General features: G+C 44.9%; 1 protein-coding gene across 5 annotated transcripts in view; it reads left to right on the top strand.

Annotated features, from left to right (window-relative positions):
* Ankrd29 (ankyrin repeat domain 29) overlaps positions 1-16570 on the top strand; it is a 59782-nt gene that overhangs the window by 6889 nt on the left and 36323 nt on the right. For 2 of the 5 annotated variants that reach the window (XM_052741545.1, XM_052741541.1), the window contains exon 2: positions 13161-13271. In XM_052741545.1, coding sequence (XP_052597505.1) covers positions 13161-13271 — 111 coding nt within the window. The other 3 variants (XM_052741544.1, XM_052741540.1, XM_052741543.1) reach the window with 2 other exon arrangements.

Genomic DNA, 16570 nt, shown 5'->3' with positions numbered 1-16570 from the left:
AGTCTTGGCCAGGAAGATGAAGTATCTCACTATGGAGTTTTGTGGTCATCGTTGAAACCAGCTGTGCCTCAGCTAGACAAATACAAGAGTCCCGTGTTTCATCCAAGTCCCCAAACACAAATGACCTCGTAATGAACTCCAGTTCACCACGTACCTTAAAGTGCTTTGAGAAGCCACAGGAAAATAAATTAACAAAATGAGGATGTTTTAACCTGGCATATAATTCACCCGAGTATCATCTTATTATTTCCTTTATTTTTTACAGAGGTTTATAATGTATGTGTAGTGTGGTGGGAAGTCCAGGGGGAAAAGGAGGAAGGCAGAGGAAGTGGGCGAGGGCAGAGACAGAGAACATTGTCTCCGTTAAAGGCTGCAGGCCTTGCCCAGCCTTCTCCACACCTTTTATGGTTCTCTACAAAATGCACTCAGGGGAGATTTGGAAGTTACCCAGGATTGTGATTCTTGTAGACTCCCCATGGAAAGGAAAGTTGGGGGAACTTTCTGTCTTGGCAAGAGAGGAGATTGGAAGGGCGGGTGGAAAGGTCACTGGAGGTCATGGCAGCCTTATTCCTTGCTGTCTACTGAAGAGTTTGTGAGTGGCAGAACAGTGTGGTATTCTCAAAAGGGGCAACCTGTGACGGGTGCCTGGTGCCTAACTTGCTGTTTCTCTCTTACCTTGTCTGAAATGACAGAACCCATCTCTCTGAGCTGTGCTTAGGAGTAAATCATGTCTATGGAGACAGCATACCATGCAACATTGAGCTTGAACTTCAAAAGTGTTAGCTCAAGATGCCTGGCCGTGTATGGCCACAGTGCCAGAGAACACACACCCATTTCTTTGCTAGACATTTCTACCAGGATGCCCCCCTAGGCAGTTGGAACATGTTCAAAGTTGAGATCATTGTGGTGGTACACACCTTTAGTCCCAGCAGGCAGACGGGTTTCTGTGAGTTCGAAGCCAGCCTAGTCTACAGAGTGAGTTCCAGGACAGCCAGTTGTAGATGTAACCAACCATCTTATTAAATAAGAAACACAGAACCAATGCAAAGAAGAAAGTCAAGAGATCAGAGCTGAGAGCCTTACCCACCTGCTGCAGCTAGCCTCTTAAGCCAAGAGACCTCTCCGAAAGAGAGCTACTTCCTGTCTCTTTGTCTTTATATAGACTTTCTGTTCTGCCTTCTCATTGGTTGTAAACCCAACCATGTGACTGCCTCGTCACTGCCTGTCTGTACAGACCTCCAGACACACATTGGAGCGTGTGTCTCCAATGCTGGCTGTATCCTTGAACACACAGAGATCTACCTAGCTCTGCCTACCAAGTGTTGGAATTAAAGGTGTGCACCACGAATGCCCAGCTCTGCTATGGCTTGCTATTAGCTCTGACCCCCGGGCAACTTTATTTATTAACATACAATTAAAATCACATTTCAGTACAAATAAAATACCACCATATTTCCCCTTCTCTATTTTAATAAAAAGAAAAAAGGAAAAAGGTTATAACTAACATAAGAAAAACTATATACAAAAGTACAATAACTATATACAATATATACAAGTAATAAATACCTAAACAATGTCTAGTCCATTTGTATTTGACAAATTCAGAGAAAATAATTCCATTATCTATCCTATTTTGGTAAGTCCAAAATGTACCTAATTCACTTTCTATCCTAACTAGTCTTCAACTATAACTAACTAATCTTCAACTCCCTCAGAGATCCAAGAAGGAAAATAATATTACCTAACAAAAATAAAAACAGGAAATGCATGCAAGCAACTTCCAAAAAATTTGTGAGTTGACAGAAACAGCCAGCTGCCTGGACAGTCACCTGAGGTTTCTCCGCAGTGTTGGGGTATCATCTTCAGCCTATAGGCTTAGCGTATCTGACAGACTCATTTGTGAAGTAGGATGTACACAAGGTCATCAGTTCAACCTCACATTGGGTGAGGGCAGTCCATGTACCAGAAACACCTGAATTCCACTAGTGTCCTGTCATGATTCAGGATTTTAAATTCTGGAAATTGTTGATGGTTTTTTAATTCAGCTGTCCATTCTTCTTGGCTCTGTATATATGGCTTCATCTCAGCATCCCGTTCTTCTCCACATCCCTCTATTAAATGCCAGTCTACTATTGAGAGGCGTGAGCTTAGTTACTCTTCAAGAATAACTGTTTCAGCTGCTGTTCCATTGCACATCAGAAGCCATCGGCCCACTGCCTGTTCAGCTGCCTTAGAAGAAAGGGGCACTGTACCTTTTCCAAATTGCAAAGGCCACTTCAGGGATGGTGCCATATTGTCCTGGCCTCAGAAGATGCCTTTTGATAAAGCCATAACCACACTTGTTTTGGCAAGAATCAGTAGTCCTTTGTTTCATGTCCTGTCTGTCCTGTTTGTCAACAGTTGATTCGAGCATACTTTGTTGTCCAGTGGCTAACTTTTGCCACAATGAAAGTTAACTCAATATGCAGTTTCTTCAATGCCCATATTTTCTCTGAAGTAGATTGGTACTGCCAGGAGCCGACATGTCTTATAGTCATAACAAAAAAGAAAAATTTTCTAAGTTATTAAAACATTTTAAATGCCATATTCTGTAGATCTCTGAAGGGTTTGAAGATGACCTGTCTATCTAAAATATATCTGCTCAATTTTGAAAACATGCCTAATATGACTACATGTTCTATTGTAATGTCTAACTACTAACTTTCATTTCTTTATATCCTAATAGTTGGTAATAATAACATTCAAGGATCAGAAAATTGTATTACATTGTTAAATGAACGGTATAAGTACAATTAGAAACATACATATAGCATTTTCTAACAATGTCAATTTCAATATATATAATTTGTATCCAATATAAAACAATACAATCCAATGTAAAGTATTTAAAACTAGTAATTGTCTTTTTCTTTTCTTTTTTTTTCTTTTTTTTAAACAAGAACCTTAAATCTAATCTCCTTTGCTTAGCCTTTTTCCTAACCCTTGACAACAACTTGTAACCAACCCCCCTAAACAATGAAAATTATCCCAGACCCAAAACCCATTAAAAAGACCAAAAAACCACCCGCCCCACACCACCTCTTTGGGAATGTGGGCGTCGTATTCTTAAAATTGCTTCCTGCTGGGTATGGGCGAAGTTATCTTTATCCTGAAAGAAAAATTTTAAGTTAATTGTCAAATTCTAGGAAAGGTAACTATATCCTTCATTATCCAGTCTGTGTATAAATGCCAAAGTTCAGGGTTTATCTCAAGTCCTTATTCAAGTAGTCTTTGAGACTGGATCATCTCAGCTGGCCATCTCAAAATTGCTCTGAGCACTTTGTAGTCCAAAAAGTGATCTGTAGATGATGTTTGTCAGCTTAAATGATATTATTATTGTCTATGTGGAATTGTTGTTGTTGTGGGGCCCCATCTTCTTCCTGGAGACTTCAGTTGATGTTAGGTCTGGCCGTGAATTCCTGCAGAAAACTGATAAGAGACTCGAACACAAAGACATATATATATGCAGCTAATTGAAGCCTTCTTTCTAGAATTAAAATAGAAAAGGGGAAATATGGTGGTATTTTATTTGTACTGAAATGTGATTTTAATTGTATGTTAATAAATAAAATTGCCCGGGGGTCAGAGCTAATAGCAAGCCATAGCAGAGCTGGGCGTTCGTGGTGCATGCCTTTAATTCCAACACTTGGTAGGCAGAACTAGGTAGATCTCTGTGTGTTCAAGGATACAGCCAGCATTGGAGACACACGCTCCAATGTGTGTCTGGAGGTCTGTACAGACAGGCAGTGACGAGGCAGTCACGTGGTTGGGTTTACAACCAATGAGAAGGCAGAACAGAAAGTCTATATAAAGACAAAGAGACAGGAAGTAGCTCTCTTTCGGAGAGGTCTCTTGACTTAAGAGGCTAGCTGCAGCAGGCGGGTAAGGCTCTCAGCTCTGATCTTGACTTTCTTCTTTGCATTGGTTCTGTGTTTCTTATTTAATAAGATGGTTGGTTACATGTACATTTGGCGCCCAACGTGACAAGAATCCATTAAAAACCACTTGGCTTGGCTTGGCGGCAGGTCCGGTTTCCGGCCTGAGCGGCCTGGCTCCCTAGCTTGGGCCCAATTCGGGCCCAGGTCGGCTTGGCCTCAGGCCGGACTGACTATAGCCCCAAGTGGTTGCATGCAGTTGGAGCTACTCGCTTAAAGCTGGTGCTACAAACAAGTCAGGCCTGCCCTGCTGAACAGGACCCCTGCCTGTAAAGCCAACGCACGCGGTTGGAGCTTAAGAAAGCCAGAGCCAAGGCTTGACTCCGCTCAAGCGGGAACACGTGGCTGGATTTAAGCTCTTAGCCAGAATTTGTGGCTTCTCTCTCTCTCTCTCTCTCTCTCTCTCTCTCTCTCTCTGGATTCACACCTCAGACACTAGGTGGCTGTTTTGAAATTCCCTCGGATTTCTACTGTTCTACACAGACTTGGTAAGTCACTTAACATATCAGATATTTTAAAGGAAACTATTTAAAAGAGAAATTTTTTCCACATTAAAAAATGGGTTTTCTGTGTACATTGGAAGAAAATTGGGCTTTGTTTGCAATTTTAGGCAGTCTGACAATGGAACAACTATATGAGAAGAATAATGTTGATCGAATTATGCAGTTTATTACTATGCCTATCCTCATTTTACTATTTAAAAGGATAGTCAATTTAAGTGCCAGGATAACAGTTTTAGAAAAACTTGTTAAACCTGTAAAAATGAATCATAGAGAAATTCAAATTCAGACAGAAGAAATTAACAGTGAAGTTGTTTCAAGATTGGATCATAAGGTTACAGAAAGAAAGCCTGTTTTCACACAGTCACCCTTAATTTATCCGGTAACTGTACAGTAGTTGCCTAATCAAATGACTACACAAAATATTTGGGCTGCAATTGAAATGTTAGATTTACGAAGGTTTAAGGAGGCAATAGTATCTTATGGCAGGCATTCCCCATATGTAAAGCAAATGTTAAACTATTGGTCAACATATAATAGGATTATACCACAGGACTAGCGGGAGCTGGCACAAGCTGTTCTTGAACCCAGTCAAAGGCTCCAGTGGCAAATGTGGTTCAGAGATGAGGCTAAAAACATAGAAAAACAATGGAGGGATAAAGGAATACAAGTCTTCCAGGATCAGCTTATTGGAGAAGGCCAATATGCTTCAGTACAAACACAATGTTTATATGATGTCCAAACCCTAATTCTGTGTCAAACGGCAGCCTTGAATGCATGGGACAGAGTTGAGGAACCAGGAAAAAAAACTGAGTCATTTACAAAGGTTATACAAGGCCCAAAAGAATCTTTCATAGATTTTTTTTACAAAGACTGGCTTCAGAAGTAAAGAGAATGGTCCCAGATTCAGAAGCTATTCAGATAATAATTGAATCTTCGGCCTTTGAGAATGCAAATGCAGCATGCAAAAGAATAATCAGGCCGTTAAAGGCAAGATCTGCACCTTTGGAAGATTGGATTAGAGACACAGTTAATGTTGAGGCTCATGACCATGATGATATGTGGATAGGAGAAGCAATTTCAAAAGGTTTGAGGAATGTTAGATGTTTTAGATGTGGAAAGCAAGGACATTTGAAAAGGGACTGTAAACAGGTCATTCCTAGAAACAATGTTTCTTCAAGGAACAATGGCAACAGAATGCCCTGTCCTTCTGGAGTATGCAGAAAGTGTGGTAAGGGAAAACACTGGACCAACGAATGTAGATCAACAAGGGACAGGCAAGGTAATCCTTTGCCTCAGTCTTCGGGAAACTCCCAGAGGGGCCTCATGCAGGCCCCAATAGCAAATCCAGTTCAAACCTTTCCTGCAGTCACAGAGGAAACCCCTACTCAGAGCAATTAAATAACCAAATGTCTATTGGAATAAATCATGCTGGTCAGGATGATGAAATAGAGAGAATAGAAAATTCAGGAGAAAACATAAAGAAAATTTTTTGGCAAACTTCTATTAATGAACAAAGACCAAAATTAACGATAAAAATAAATGGTGTTTTGTTGTCTGGTCTGGTAGACACAGGTGCAGACGTTACCATAATTGCACCAGAATTTTGGCATCCACCTTGGCCCCTTCGGGAGGTGAACGTTCAACTGTTAGTAACTGGGACATTATCTCAAGTGAAACAGAGTGCAAGATGGCTCGAATGTATAGGTCCAGAAGGACAGAGAGGAAAATTAAAACCATATGTGGCTAACATAGCTATGAACCTGTGGGGTCGAGACTTGTTACAACAATGGAATACTCAGATTAACATCCCTCCAATCTCAGAAACAAATCACAAATTAGCATATGTTTCTGAGAGAAATATTAGAAGATATTATTCTAATCAGTGGTCACCAGCCATTCATATTATACAAGAACAGGGCACAACAACTGATGATCTTCCAAAGACACCAACAGCTCTACCTTTAAAATGGTTTACAGACAAGCCTGTATGGGTTCAGCAATGGCCTTTAACAACAGAGAAACTCCAGGCTTTAGAAGAGCTGGTAGAAGAACAGTTAAATGCTCATCATATTGAAGAATCAACCAGCCCTTGGAATTCTCCTGTATTTGTTATTAAAAAGAAATCTGGTAATTGGAGAATGGTAACAGACCTTAGAGCAATTAACAAAGTAATTCAGCCAATGGGCTGTCTACAATCTGGAATTCCTTTGCCTACTCTGTTACCAAAAGGATGGCCTCTCAGTTATTGATTTAAAAGACTGTTTTTTTTTTCAATACCCTTACAAGAAAAAGACAGAGAAAGATTTGCTTTCACAATGCCTACTTATAATAATTCTCAACCGGTTAAAAGATTTCAATGGAGGGTCCTCCAACAGGGAATGTTGAATGTACCAATATTTTGTACAACAGCCATTGGAAGTGGTACATAAAAAATTTCCTAAATCTATAAAATATCATAAGGAATCTGAAGAACACTGGGCAAATGAGACAACTGAAGAAAAGGGACAAATCATCTCTCCCAGGAAACAGAGTGAAATGGCGTATGGGTATATCATCAAAAAAATTTTATGTCTTCCTAAATGTTTGTTTCTGCTCTTCTCTAAAGATCTAACACTATTGGTCTTCTAATAGTCCCAGTTCAATTAAAATTTAAAGCTGACTTTGGAGTTGGAGAATGACTCTCTCCTTCTTTAAATTCAAGCATGTTGTCAAAAGGAAAATGCAAACTCCCTGTATCATGCCAGAAGAAAAGAGCCATCTTCTGCTATGGGAAAGGAGAAAAGCCAAATTAATTAAGGGACTATTCTATTACTAATCTCAACTCTTTGATTCTGTTCTGATTCTTTAAACTTTTCTTAAAGTATTAATTTTATATCAAAATTTACAAGATTTATATATATATGTAGATATATATACATTTTAAACTTTGTTAAGATATGAATGGTCATATAGAGTACTAACTAATTCTAGAAAGAAAAAAGGCTTTCTCTGGCTGCTCAGGCCTGTTCTGTTTTTTAGGATTCTCTCAGGCCCTGCACATCACCTCCACTGCCTTATGGGAGTGGGGCCCTCTTTCTCCTCTGTTTGTTGTTTTCCTTTTTTTTTTTTTTCCTTTTGGTTTTTTGAGACAGGGTTTCTGGAACTCACTCTGTATTCCAGGCAGGCCTTCAACACACAGAGATCTACCTAGCTCTGCCTACCAAGTGTTGGGATTAAAGGCATGCACCACCACCGCCCAGCTCTACTATGGCTTGCTATTAGCTTTGACCCCCGGGCAACTTTATTTATTAACATACAATTAAAATCACATTTCAGTACGAATAAAATACCACCATAGCCAGTCTCTCCCGCTCCCGTTCCCACAGCAGTCCGTGGCTCCAGCACCCAGAACTCTGGCCTTCCATACACAGTGTCATCCTAGCCCTGCATCTTCCTTTCCTCTGTGACACAGTCACTAAGACTTTTCTTGTGTGCAAAACTGGTATTTCTCACCTTCAAACACCCCCTTGACTCCCCAGGATAAAGTCCAAGTTCATGGATCTGCTCTGTCCTGGGTCTCTGGTCCAGAAAGAAATCTCATTCCTTTTTTATCCTTCATGTCTTCCACTCTGTCCTTCCAAGAGTGATACTGAGGTAGGCCTTGGGCAACAGAGACCATGATCTGTTTCTTAGTCTCACCATTAGCAGCCACACTTCTCCACTGATCTACAAAAGTCAGGCCTGTTGATGGGGGTTATTTTCCTATGAGACTATAAAGCCACTGTAGGCAGAGGTCAAAGTTAAGCTGAATTCCTAACCCTAACCACTCCTCTGCCCCAGCACATGCTAGTGACCATGTTTACATATTGCTTGGAGAACCATATCAAGCTCTGGCTGTGCATTTTTAGACAGGATTTCTTGAGCATGTAAAATGCATGTTTGTGTGTTGTCTCATTTACTCCTCCAGCACAGAACAGAGGTGCTGTATTATTATTTCCCCCCATCTTACTCGGCTCAGGAGAATGTAAGTGATTCACTTAGGATATACAGCTAGAAAGTGGTTCAGACTTAAACCCGAATCTCTCTTACCCCAGATCAACTGTTCTGTCCAACCTTCCTCGGCCTCTCAGAAAGCCAAGATCTGGAGGGAGAATGAAATATTTACAGCTTTTTACTAAACTCATTGTCTAGCATCTTGGAAACTGGTCTGCCCAGCCTAACTGCAGAGAAACTTCCAAAACCATTCTAAAGAAAGAAGAGGCCCTGGCTCCAAAGCTTGTTCTAACAGTAGATGCTTGCTGTTTGCAGGTGGTTTCCCCAGGTGTTTGAAGTTCACTTGAAAGTTCAGTGAAGTCATGGGCATGGTGACGCATGTCTTTAGTCCCCATACTCAGGAAGCAGAGGCAGGTGGATCTCTGTGGTTTTGAGGCCAGCCTAGTCTATAGAGCAAGTTTCAGGACATCCAGAGCTGCACAAAGAAACCCTGTCTTGAAAAACAAGAAAGAAAGAGAGAGAGAGAGGCGGGGGGGGGGGGGGGGCGGGGAGGAAGGAGAGAAAGCAAAATCATTGAATAAAATGATATCCCACTCCTGTTGGGATATCTTAGGGCTTCTGTTGCTGTGAAGAGACACCACGACCATGGCAACTTTTATAAAGGAAAATGTTTAATTGGGCTGGCTTACAGTTTCAGATTATGGTGGGACATGGCAGTGTGCAGGCAGACATGGTGCTGGAGAAGGAGCTGAGATCCTACATCTTGATCCACAGGCAACAGGAAGTAAACTGTTTCACTGGGTGTAACTTGAGCATAGGAGACCTTAAAGCCTGCCTCTACAGTAACACACTTCCTCTAACAAGGAACACCTAATCCAACAAGGCTACACTTCCTAATAGTGCCACTCCCATTTGGGCCATTTTCTTTTAAACTACCACACCCCACCCCACTCTGTTCTCATTTTAGGGAGAGCCTGCAGAGACACTCCATGTTGACACTGAAGCAGCCCCTAAGTTCATCCTCCTAGACTCCATCCTGGCCTCATGCGGTCTCTATTAGAGGGCATTGTCTCATGACCTATTATTCACACCAACCCCACTTGCCATGGCTTCTACTAGTACTGGGGTACTAGTAACTGTAGCAAGTTAGACACAGCCTGGGGCAGAGGTGGGAGGCTCTGGTGTGAGCCCCTTGACACTGGTTAGCTTGAAAACTCAGGAGAGTAAAGTTTATGCCTTCAGGGAAGGTAACTGGTTAACCTGGATTTGTGGTGCACCCCAGTGAGCCAGGAAGCTGTTCAAAGCATGTTTGTGATCTGTCTGTCACTCTCCACCTTGCCTGGCTCTCGGGTTTGCACAGCAGCACTAGCTTGCTTGTGCTGAAAGACTCTGAAATGAAACCCTGCGCCAGCAGATGCTTTCATCGTCTGCCAGCACTGCACACTCGCGGTACCTGGCTTTCTTGAGTAGCTGAGGTTAATGGTACTGTGGTTTTAACTTAGTGAAGTGCTGTATTTAATACAATTCAGTGCTCATTCCTTTATTCAAGATCCACCCCCTCAGGAAGTAACCACAGGAATTTACAAACCTTTATGCTCTGTTTTTCTATACATACATACTTATGATAGTTTCTAAACTAGACACAGTAAAGAATAATGATAAACGTTAATAAGGCAGAACAATTATAATGGAATACTGTAATAAAGTCCCTGTTGTTTGTTTTTGCCCTTTGGGGGGCCTGACACCTAGCTCCCAAATAAATCACACACAGAGGTTTATTCTTAATTATAAATGCCCGGCCTTAGCTTGGCTTGTTTCTTGCCACCTTTTCTAAACTTTAAATTATCTCATCTACCTTTTGCCTCTGGGCTTTTTCCTTTTCATACTTCTGTATATCTTACTTTCACTCTTACTCTGTGGCTGACTGTGTGATTGGGTAGCTGGCCCCTAGCATCCTCCTCTCCTTGTTTTCTTGTTCTTTCTTCCTTTCCTCCCAGATTTCTCCTCCTATTTATTCTCTCTGCCTGCCAGCCCCGCCCATCCTTTTTCCTGCATTGCTATTGGCCATTCAGTTCTTTATTAGACCATCAGGTATTTTAGATAGGCACAGTATCGCAGCTTCACTGAGTTAAACAGACACAACACATCTTTGCATCATTAAAACAAATATTTCACAGCATAAACAAATGTAACACATCTTAAAACAAAATTCTACAGCAAATTCCCACATCGCTACTTTGTTCTTTGGGGCTGTGACCAAGTAAAGAGTTACCTGGACACAAGCACAGTTGGTATCATCACCTAGGTGGCTAAGTAAGCAGAGGGTGGGTGGCAAAAACAGTGTAAATACACTGTACAAAGGAGTGAGTCCATTCCTCCTCACAGGGATGCAGGAAAGAGAGTGCGAGATTTCATCACGTTACTCAAAACCGTATTCAGTTTAACACTTATGCATTGTTCATTTCTGGAATTTCCCATTGAATATTTTCACGCCATAATTGACTGTGGGTAACTATAACTACAGGAAGTCAAACCACAGTTAAGAGGGCCTGCTACATGATCATCATCCTTCACTTAACAGTAGATGTTTTGAGCCCAGCGGTGGTGATGCACGCTTTTAATCCCAGCACTCGAGAGGCAGAGGCAGGTGGATCTCTATGAGTTCAAGGTCAGCCTGGTCTACAGAGTGAGTTCCAGGACATCCAGGGCTACATAGAGAAATCCTGTCTTGAAAAACAAACAAAAAACAGTAGGTGTCTTGAGAAATGGTCTTAGATGGTTTCATGAAATGAACAGGCATAGAGTGTTTGCAGGGCAGACAAAAACTAAGACAGCTAGTGTCCTTGGTTAATGTAATCCTACGAGACTATCATGGTATATTCAGCTTGTCATTGACTAAAATGTTATTGGGCATGTAACTCTATTTAAAAGATATTTAAAAACAGGCCTTTTTGCAGTCATAGAGATGTTTTTACACCTTCCCCAAATCCTTTTATTAGATAATGTGAGTGCCATCAAATGTCCTGGGAGCAGCAACATTCTGTAATAGTACGATAGTTGGAACTTAATTGTCCCTATTACTGTAACCTCATGAAGTAAAGCATTTGGAGTGGAAGAAATGAGCATTTATGGTGTGCTGGTGTCTCACGCCTTTCCTGCATATGCTCACCCCGCACTGACACTGAGGACAGACCAAATGAACAGTTTTACCCAAGTCTGGCTTAGCGAGTCAGTGAGTTATTGGGATTCCTTACAAGAGCATGAGTGACTGGAAGGCAGCTTCATCCTTGAAAAGCCCACCCCAGCATGGGTGATGACCCTGGAAAGCTGCCCTCCCCCCAGCTCCTGGCATGACTGGCATGGGTTCTGCTGGCTAGAGAGCTTTCTCTCTTCAGCAACTGTTACAGCTTATGGCCTTGGGGAAGAAGCCATGTGAATCTTACAGGTTTTAGGAGCTTCCTGAGTCCTTCAAGTTTTGTTTACTTCTTGAACCTTCTGAGTCTCCTTCCAAGAAGGAGTGTTCAAGTTCAGAAAAAAAAAAAAGAAAGAAAGAAAGAAAAAGAACCTGTGTTTTAGGCAATCAGTCTACCCTCAGCATCTCTCTCTCTCCCTCCCTCCCCCTCCCTCCCTCCCTCTCTCTCCTTTCCTCCCTCCCTTCCTCCCTTTCTCTGTCTCTTCCCCCTCTCTCCCTCTCCCTCCCTCCCTCCCTGCCCCTCCCTCCCCCTCTCTCTCTGTCTCTCTCTCTCTCCCTCCCTTTCTCTCTCTTCCCCCCCTCTCCCTCTCTTTCCCTCTCTCCCTCTCTCGCCCCCCCCCCCCCCCGTAAACTTCAGGGCAGGCATTTTGATCTCTTTCTAAAGCAAAAGGCGACAATGATTCCCATGGACCAAGGCATTTTTGTGTGGCAGTCTGAATCTCAGAGCTGTCTAGTCCCCAGCCATTCTTCTCAAGGACTCTTCTCTACAAATCCATACCAGTTTGTCTTAGCACAGGAAATTAAACCAGCTTATTTCTGCTGTTCCTTTTAGAGGCTTTATTTCCGGTCCCCCTGCCCTCCATAAGTATGGCCCAATTCCAATTTAGCCACTCCAGAATGCCCCAGCAACGGAGGAAGCGGGGGACAAAGGAGCATTCTCTGCCCAAAGTCCCCAGTTCTCACCCAAAGCTTCTGGCAAGTTCCAGTTGAAGGGAGAGATATTGGGTGGAGGGGAAGTGAGCTGCCTACACCAGTAGCTGGAATTGGCTAGAAAATGTTGAAGACACAGAAAAGGTACCACTAAACTCCTCTCAAAGGTCAGAAGAGAGAGATTTTGCTCCACTTGCAAGGAAAAGGTTATTTGGCATGCTTCAGAGAGGAAATGGCATCTGGGCAGAACCTTGTCCTTCTAGGATGGGGAAAATTCATTTCAAGTTAAAAGGAAACTGAACAAAGACCTCACAGAGGCAGGAAGGCAAGGCTTTGGTGGGAGGTGAGGCATTGGTTCTGGTGTATCAGAGTATTGCTCTGCAGACAACCTTGGGCCCAGAGATTGTAAATAAAACTCTTGTCATAGCCTGGAATTCTATGATCTCATATATCGAGAGGAGGGCATTCTTGCAAATGACCATCCCTCATCTCGAAGTTCTTCCTTTAGAAAGGTGTTATATGTGTGCACACAGGCAGCCATGGTCACTGACTTCTCTTTTAAGAGCCAGTTTGTCTCCACTCTTGCAGAAAGAAACTCCACTTGCCAACGCTGCATTCTGGGCAGCGAGGAGGGGAAACCTGGCCCTGCTGAAACTGCTGCTGAACAGTGGTCGCGTGGATGTGGACTGCAGAGACAGTGTATGGACGGACATGGTATCTGCATGCCCAGAGCACGCCTTTGCACTCTGCAGGCGTGAGCACCCCGTGAACATGCTTCCTTCACATGCTTATGCACTTGTTCTTGTGCTTGCTTGCTCCATCCTTTCCAAGAATCCTGAGGTGTGGTGGTGGACCTGGAAACATGCTGAGGAGGTCAGGAGGCAAATAGTTGAACAGGGAGAGCAGAAGGCCTCGGCTTTCCTGGGGAAAGAGACTGGCAGGTTCCGAGAAGAAAGGGCTGTTTAGAAAACAACTGTTAGAAAGAAAGGGAGGGAGGGAGGGAGGGAGGGAGGGAGGGAGGGAGGGAGGGAGGATAATTCAGAGCACTGTGGGCAGCCATGATTGTTGTGATTTTCATATATGAATGCAAAAACTGAGAGACTGAAGCTTCCACCCCACCCCACCCCCTGTCTTTTCACTTTGGGAAAGGGGGAGTCACCAAGTGACAAGCTAGAAGGAAATTAAAATAGGTGACAGAGCCACTGGCAGGTCCCACCCAGAGCAGCCTCCCCTCCCCAGCTAGAAGCCATCAATTCTCTGTGTTTCGCAAGACTTCTCTGCATCCTTGGGGACAAGGAGGACCTCAAATAAGGGGATGGTTTTGTGGTTTGAAACAAGTGTTTTCAGAGGAGCCTCGCCGTTCCTTGAGACCGGTGTGCCACTTTCAGCTTTGATGTGGAAATCTGCCGAGGGAAAACCACCAGCAGCCCCAGAAAGAAATGGCAGGATTTTCTCTAGCGTATTCACTGGGTCACCAAGAACATCCAGATCCATTCTGTACCTTCTTCTGGCGGGCCCTGGGCCGGGAATCTGAATCATAAGAGATGCCCCAGACGCCTCCCTCTCTCGGTACTTCCGTTTAATTTGGCCAATAAAAGCATCTGCTGGAAGCAGAAGGTGGAGGAGAGCGTCAGAGGCCAGTGGCCTTCCGTTCAGCCTCACACTGGGGCTCACACCGGGGCTCACACCGGGGCTCACACCGGGGCTCACACTGGGGCTCACACTGGGGCTCACACTGGGGCTCACACGGTGCTCACACTGGGGCTCACACCGGGGGTCACACTGGGGCTCACACCGGGGCTCACACGGTGCTCACACCGGGGCTCACACGGTGCTCACACCGGGGCTCACACCGGGGGTCACACCGGGGCTCACACCGGTGCTCACACCGGTGCTCACACCGGGGCTCACACCGGGGGTCACACCGGGGCTCACACCGGGGCTCACACCGGGGCTCACACCGGTGCTCACACCGGGGGTCACACTGGGGCTCACACTGGGGCTCACACTGGGGCTCACACCGGTGCTCACACTGGGGTCACACCGGTGCTCACACTGGGACTCACACCGGGGCTCACACTGGGGCTCACACCGGGGCTCACACTGGGGCTCACACCGGGGCTCACACGGTGCTCACACCGGGGCTCACACCGGGGGTCACACCGGGGCTCACACCGGGGCTCACACCGGGGCTCACACCGGGGCTCACACCGGGGGTCACACTGGTGCTCACACTGGTGCTCACACTGGGGCTCACACGGTGCTCACACTGGTGCTCACACTGGTGCTCACACTGGGGCTCACACTGGTGCTCACACTGGGGCTCACACCGGGGGTCACACTGGGGCTCACACCGGGGCTCACACTGGGCTCACACCGGGGCTCACACTGGGGCTCACACCGGGGCTCACACGGTGCTCACACCGGGGCTCACACTGCTGCTCACACCGGGGCTCACACCGGGGCTCACACCGGGGCTCACACCGGGGCTCACACCGGTGCTCACACGGTGCTCACACCGGGGCTCACACGGTGCTCACACTGGTGCTCACACTGGGGCTCACACTGGGGCTCACACTGGTGCTCACACTGGTGCTCACACTGGGGCTCACACTGGTGCTCACACTGGTGCTCACACTGTTGCTCACACTGGGGCTCACACTGGGGCTCACACTGGGGCTCACACTGGGGCTCACACTGGGGGTCACACTGTTGCAGGGGCCATCATGTTACTTTTGTACTTTCCAGCCTGGCCAGTCACAGAGCCCTGCTCTCGTTAAGTCCCAGAACTCCACTGCCAGACCACTTCTTTATGAATAGTCTCTTTATTAAATTTCCCTCCAATTATCCCAATTTGAACATACCATCTGTTCTTTGTCAGAACCCAGGCTTAAAGGGGACTCTGGGCATCTGTGAACAGCCACCCTGGTCTTACTTGGGTCTCAATAGATGAGTTCCTGCCCCACACCAACCAACAAGAAGGGGTAAGAACCAACTGCCACCTGTGGCCTTCCTCCCTGGCCAGCTGGTGCCTACTCTTCCTCTTTTCTTTTTTTTTAAGTCATCCCTCTTTGGACACCCCTGTGACATCCTCTGAGTTCTAGCTTTTGAAGGTCACTGTGCGTACCTCACAGACCCACCTTTTCTGGTACCCTGAGTCATCTGTGCTACACCCACAGGGCTTACACTGTTTGGACAAGATTTTTCTCCCGAGAATAGATGTTTGACTAATAAATACGTTTGTAAATTGCCCCTCTTGGGTCACCCCCCGGGTGAGATGGCTCAGCAGGACTGGGTGCTGGCCACAGCCTGGTGAACTTATGTAAAGGCTGAAGGAGAGAACCGCCTCCACAAAGCTGTCATCCGACCTCCACATGTGTGCTGTAGTATGTACACCCCCAACACATGCACATCATACACATAAAGTAATAGTAAATAAAATAAAATTTTAAAGTAATTTTAACACTTAATCAGGAGGTTTCTGGAAAAGCAATTTCTTAACACTAGAAACACATCTTGCTGTTTTGAAAGGGCAGTTAGTGATACGGAAGAACACGGAGATGTGTGGAGACAGTGCAGGACCTCGCTCCTCTTGGACTATCCTGGCTGGGCATCTGTCTCTCCATGTTGCACCTGGGCATGGAATCTGGGTTCTAGGATTGTTGCCTGTTGTGATGACTGACATGTAGGCTGCCACTACCGGGGTCTATGAACTGAGGCGCAGCATCACCTAATAAATCCATGGAGAACTTTCAGATGCCAAGAGTGCCCCGAAGGGGCTTTCTTGGAAACGGTTCTCAATCAAAGCAGCCATTGTCAGACTTTTCCAACGGATTGTAAAGAACAAATATTGCGTCTCTAGACCACATGCTGCACGCTCAAAGCTTTGATTTGCTGACATTGTTCACCTGAGATTTCTAGATTTTGTTTTAATTGTTGGAGACGGAGCCTCAGCACTCGGAGCCCAAGCTGCCCTGACACTCGCTGTGCTCGCTGGC

Source organism: Peromyscus californicus, unplaced genomic scaffold (genome assembly GCF_007827085.1).
Source record: "Peromyscus californicus insignis strain IS unplaced genomic scaffold, ASM782708v3 Scaffold_17__1_contigs__length_78620276, whole genome shotgun sequence".
Classification (NCBI taxonomy): domain Eukaryota; kingdom Metazoa; phylum Chordata; class Mammalia; order Rodentia; family Cricetidae; genus Peromyscus; species Peromyscus californicus.
The sequence above is the reverse complement of the archived record's forward strand: the minus strand, read 5'-3'. Positions and strand labels throughout refer to the sequence as shown.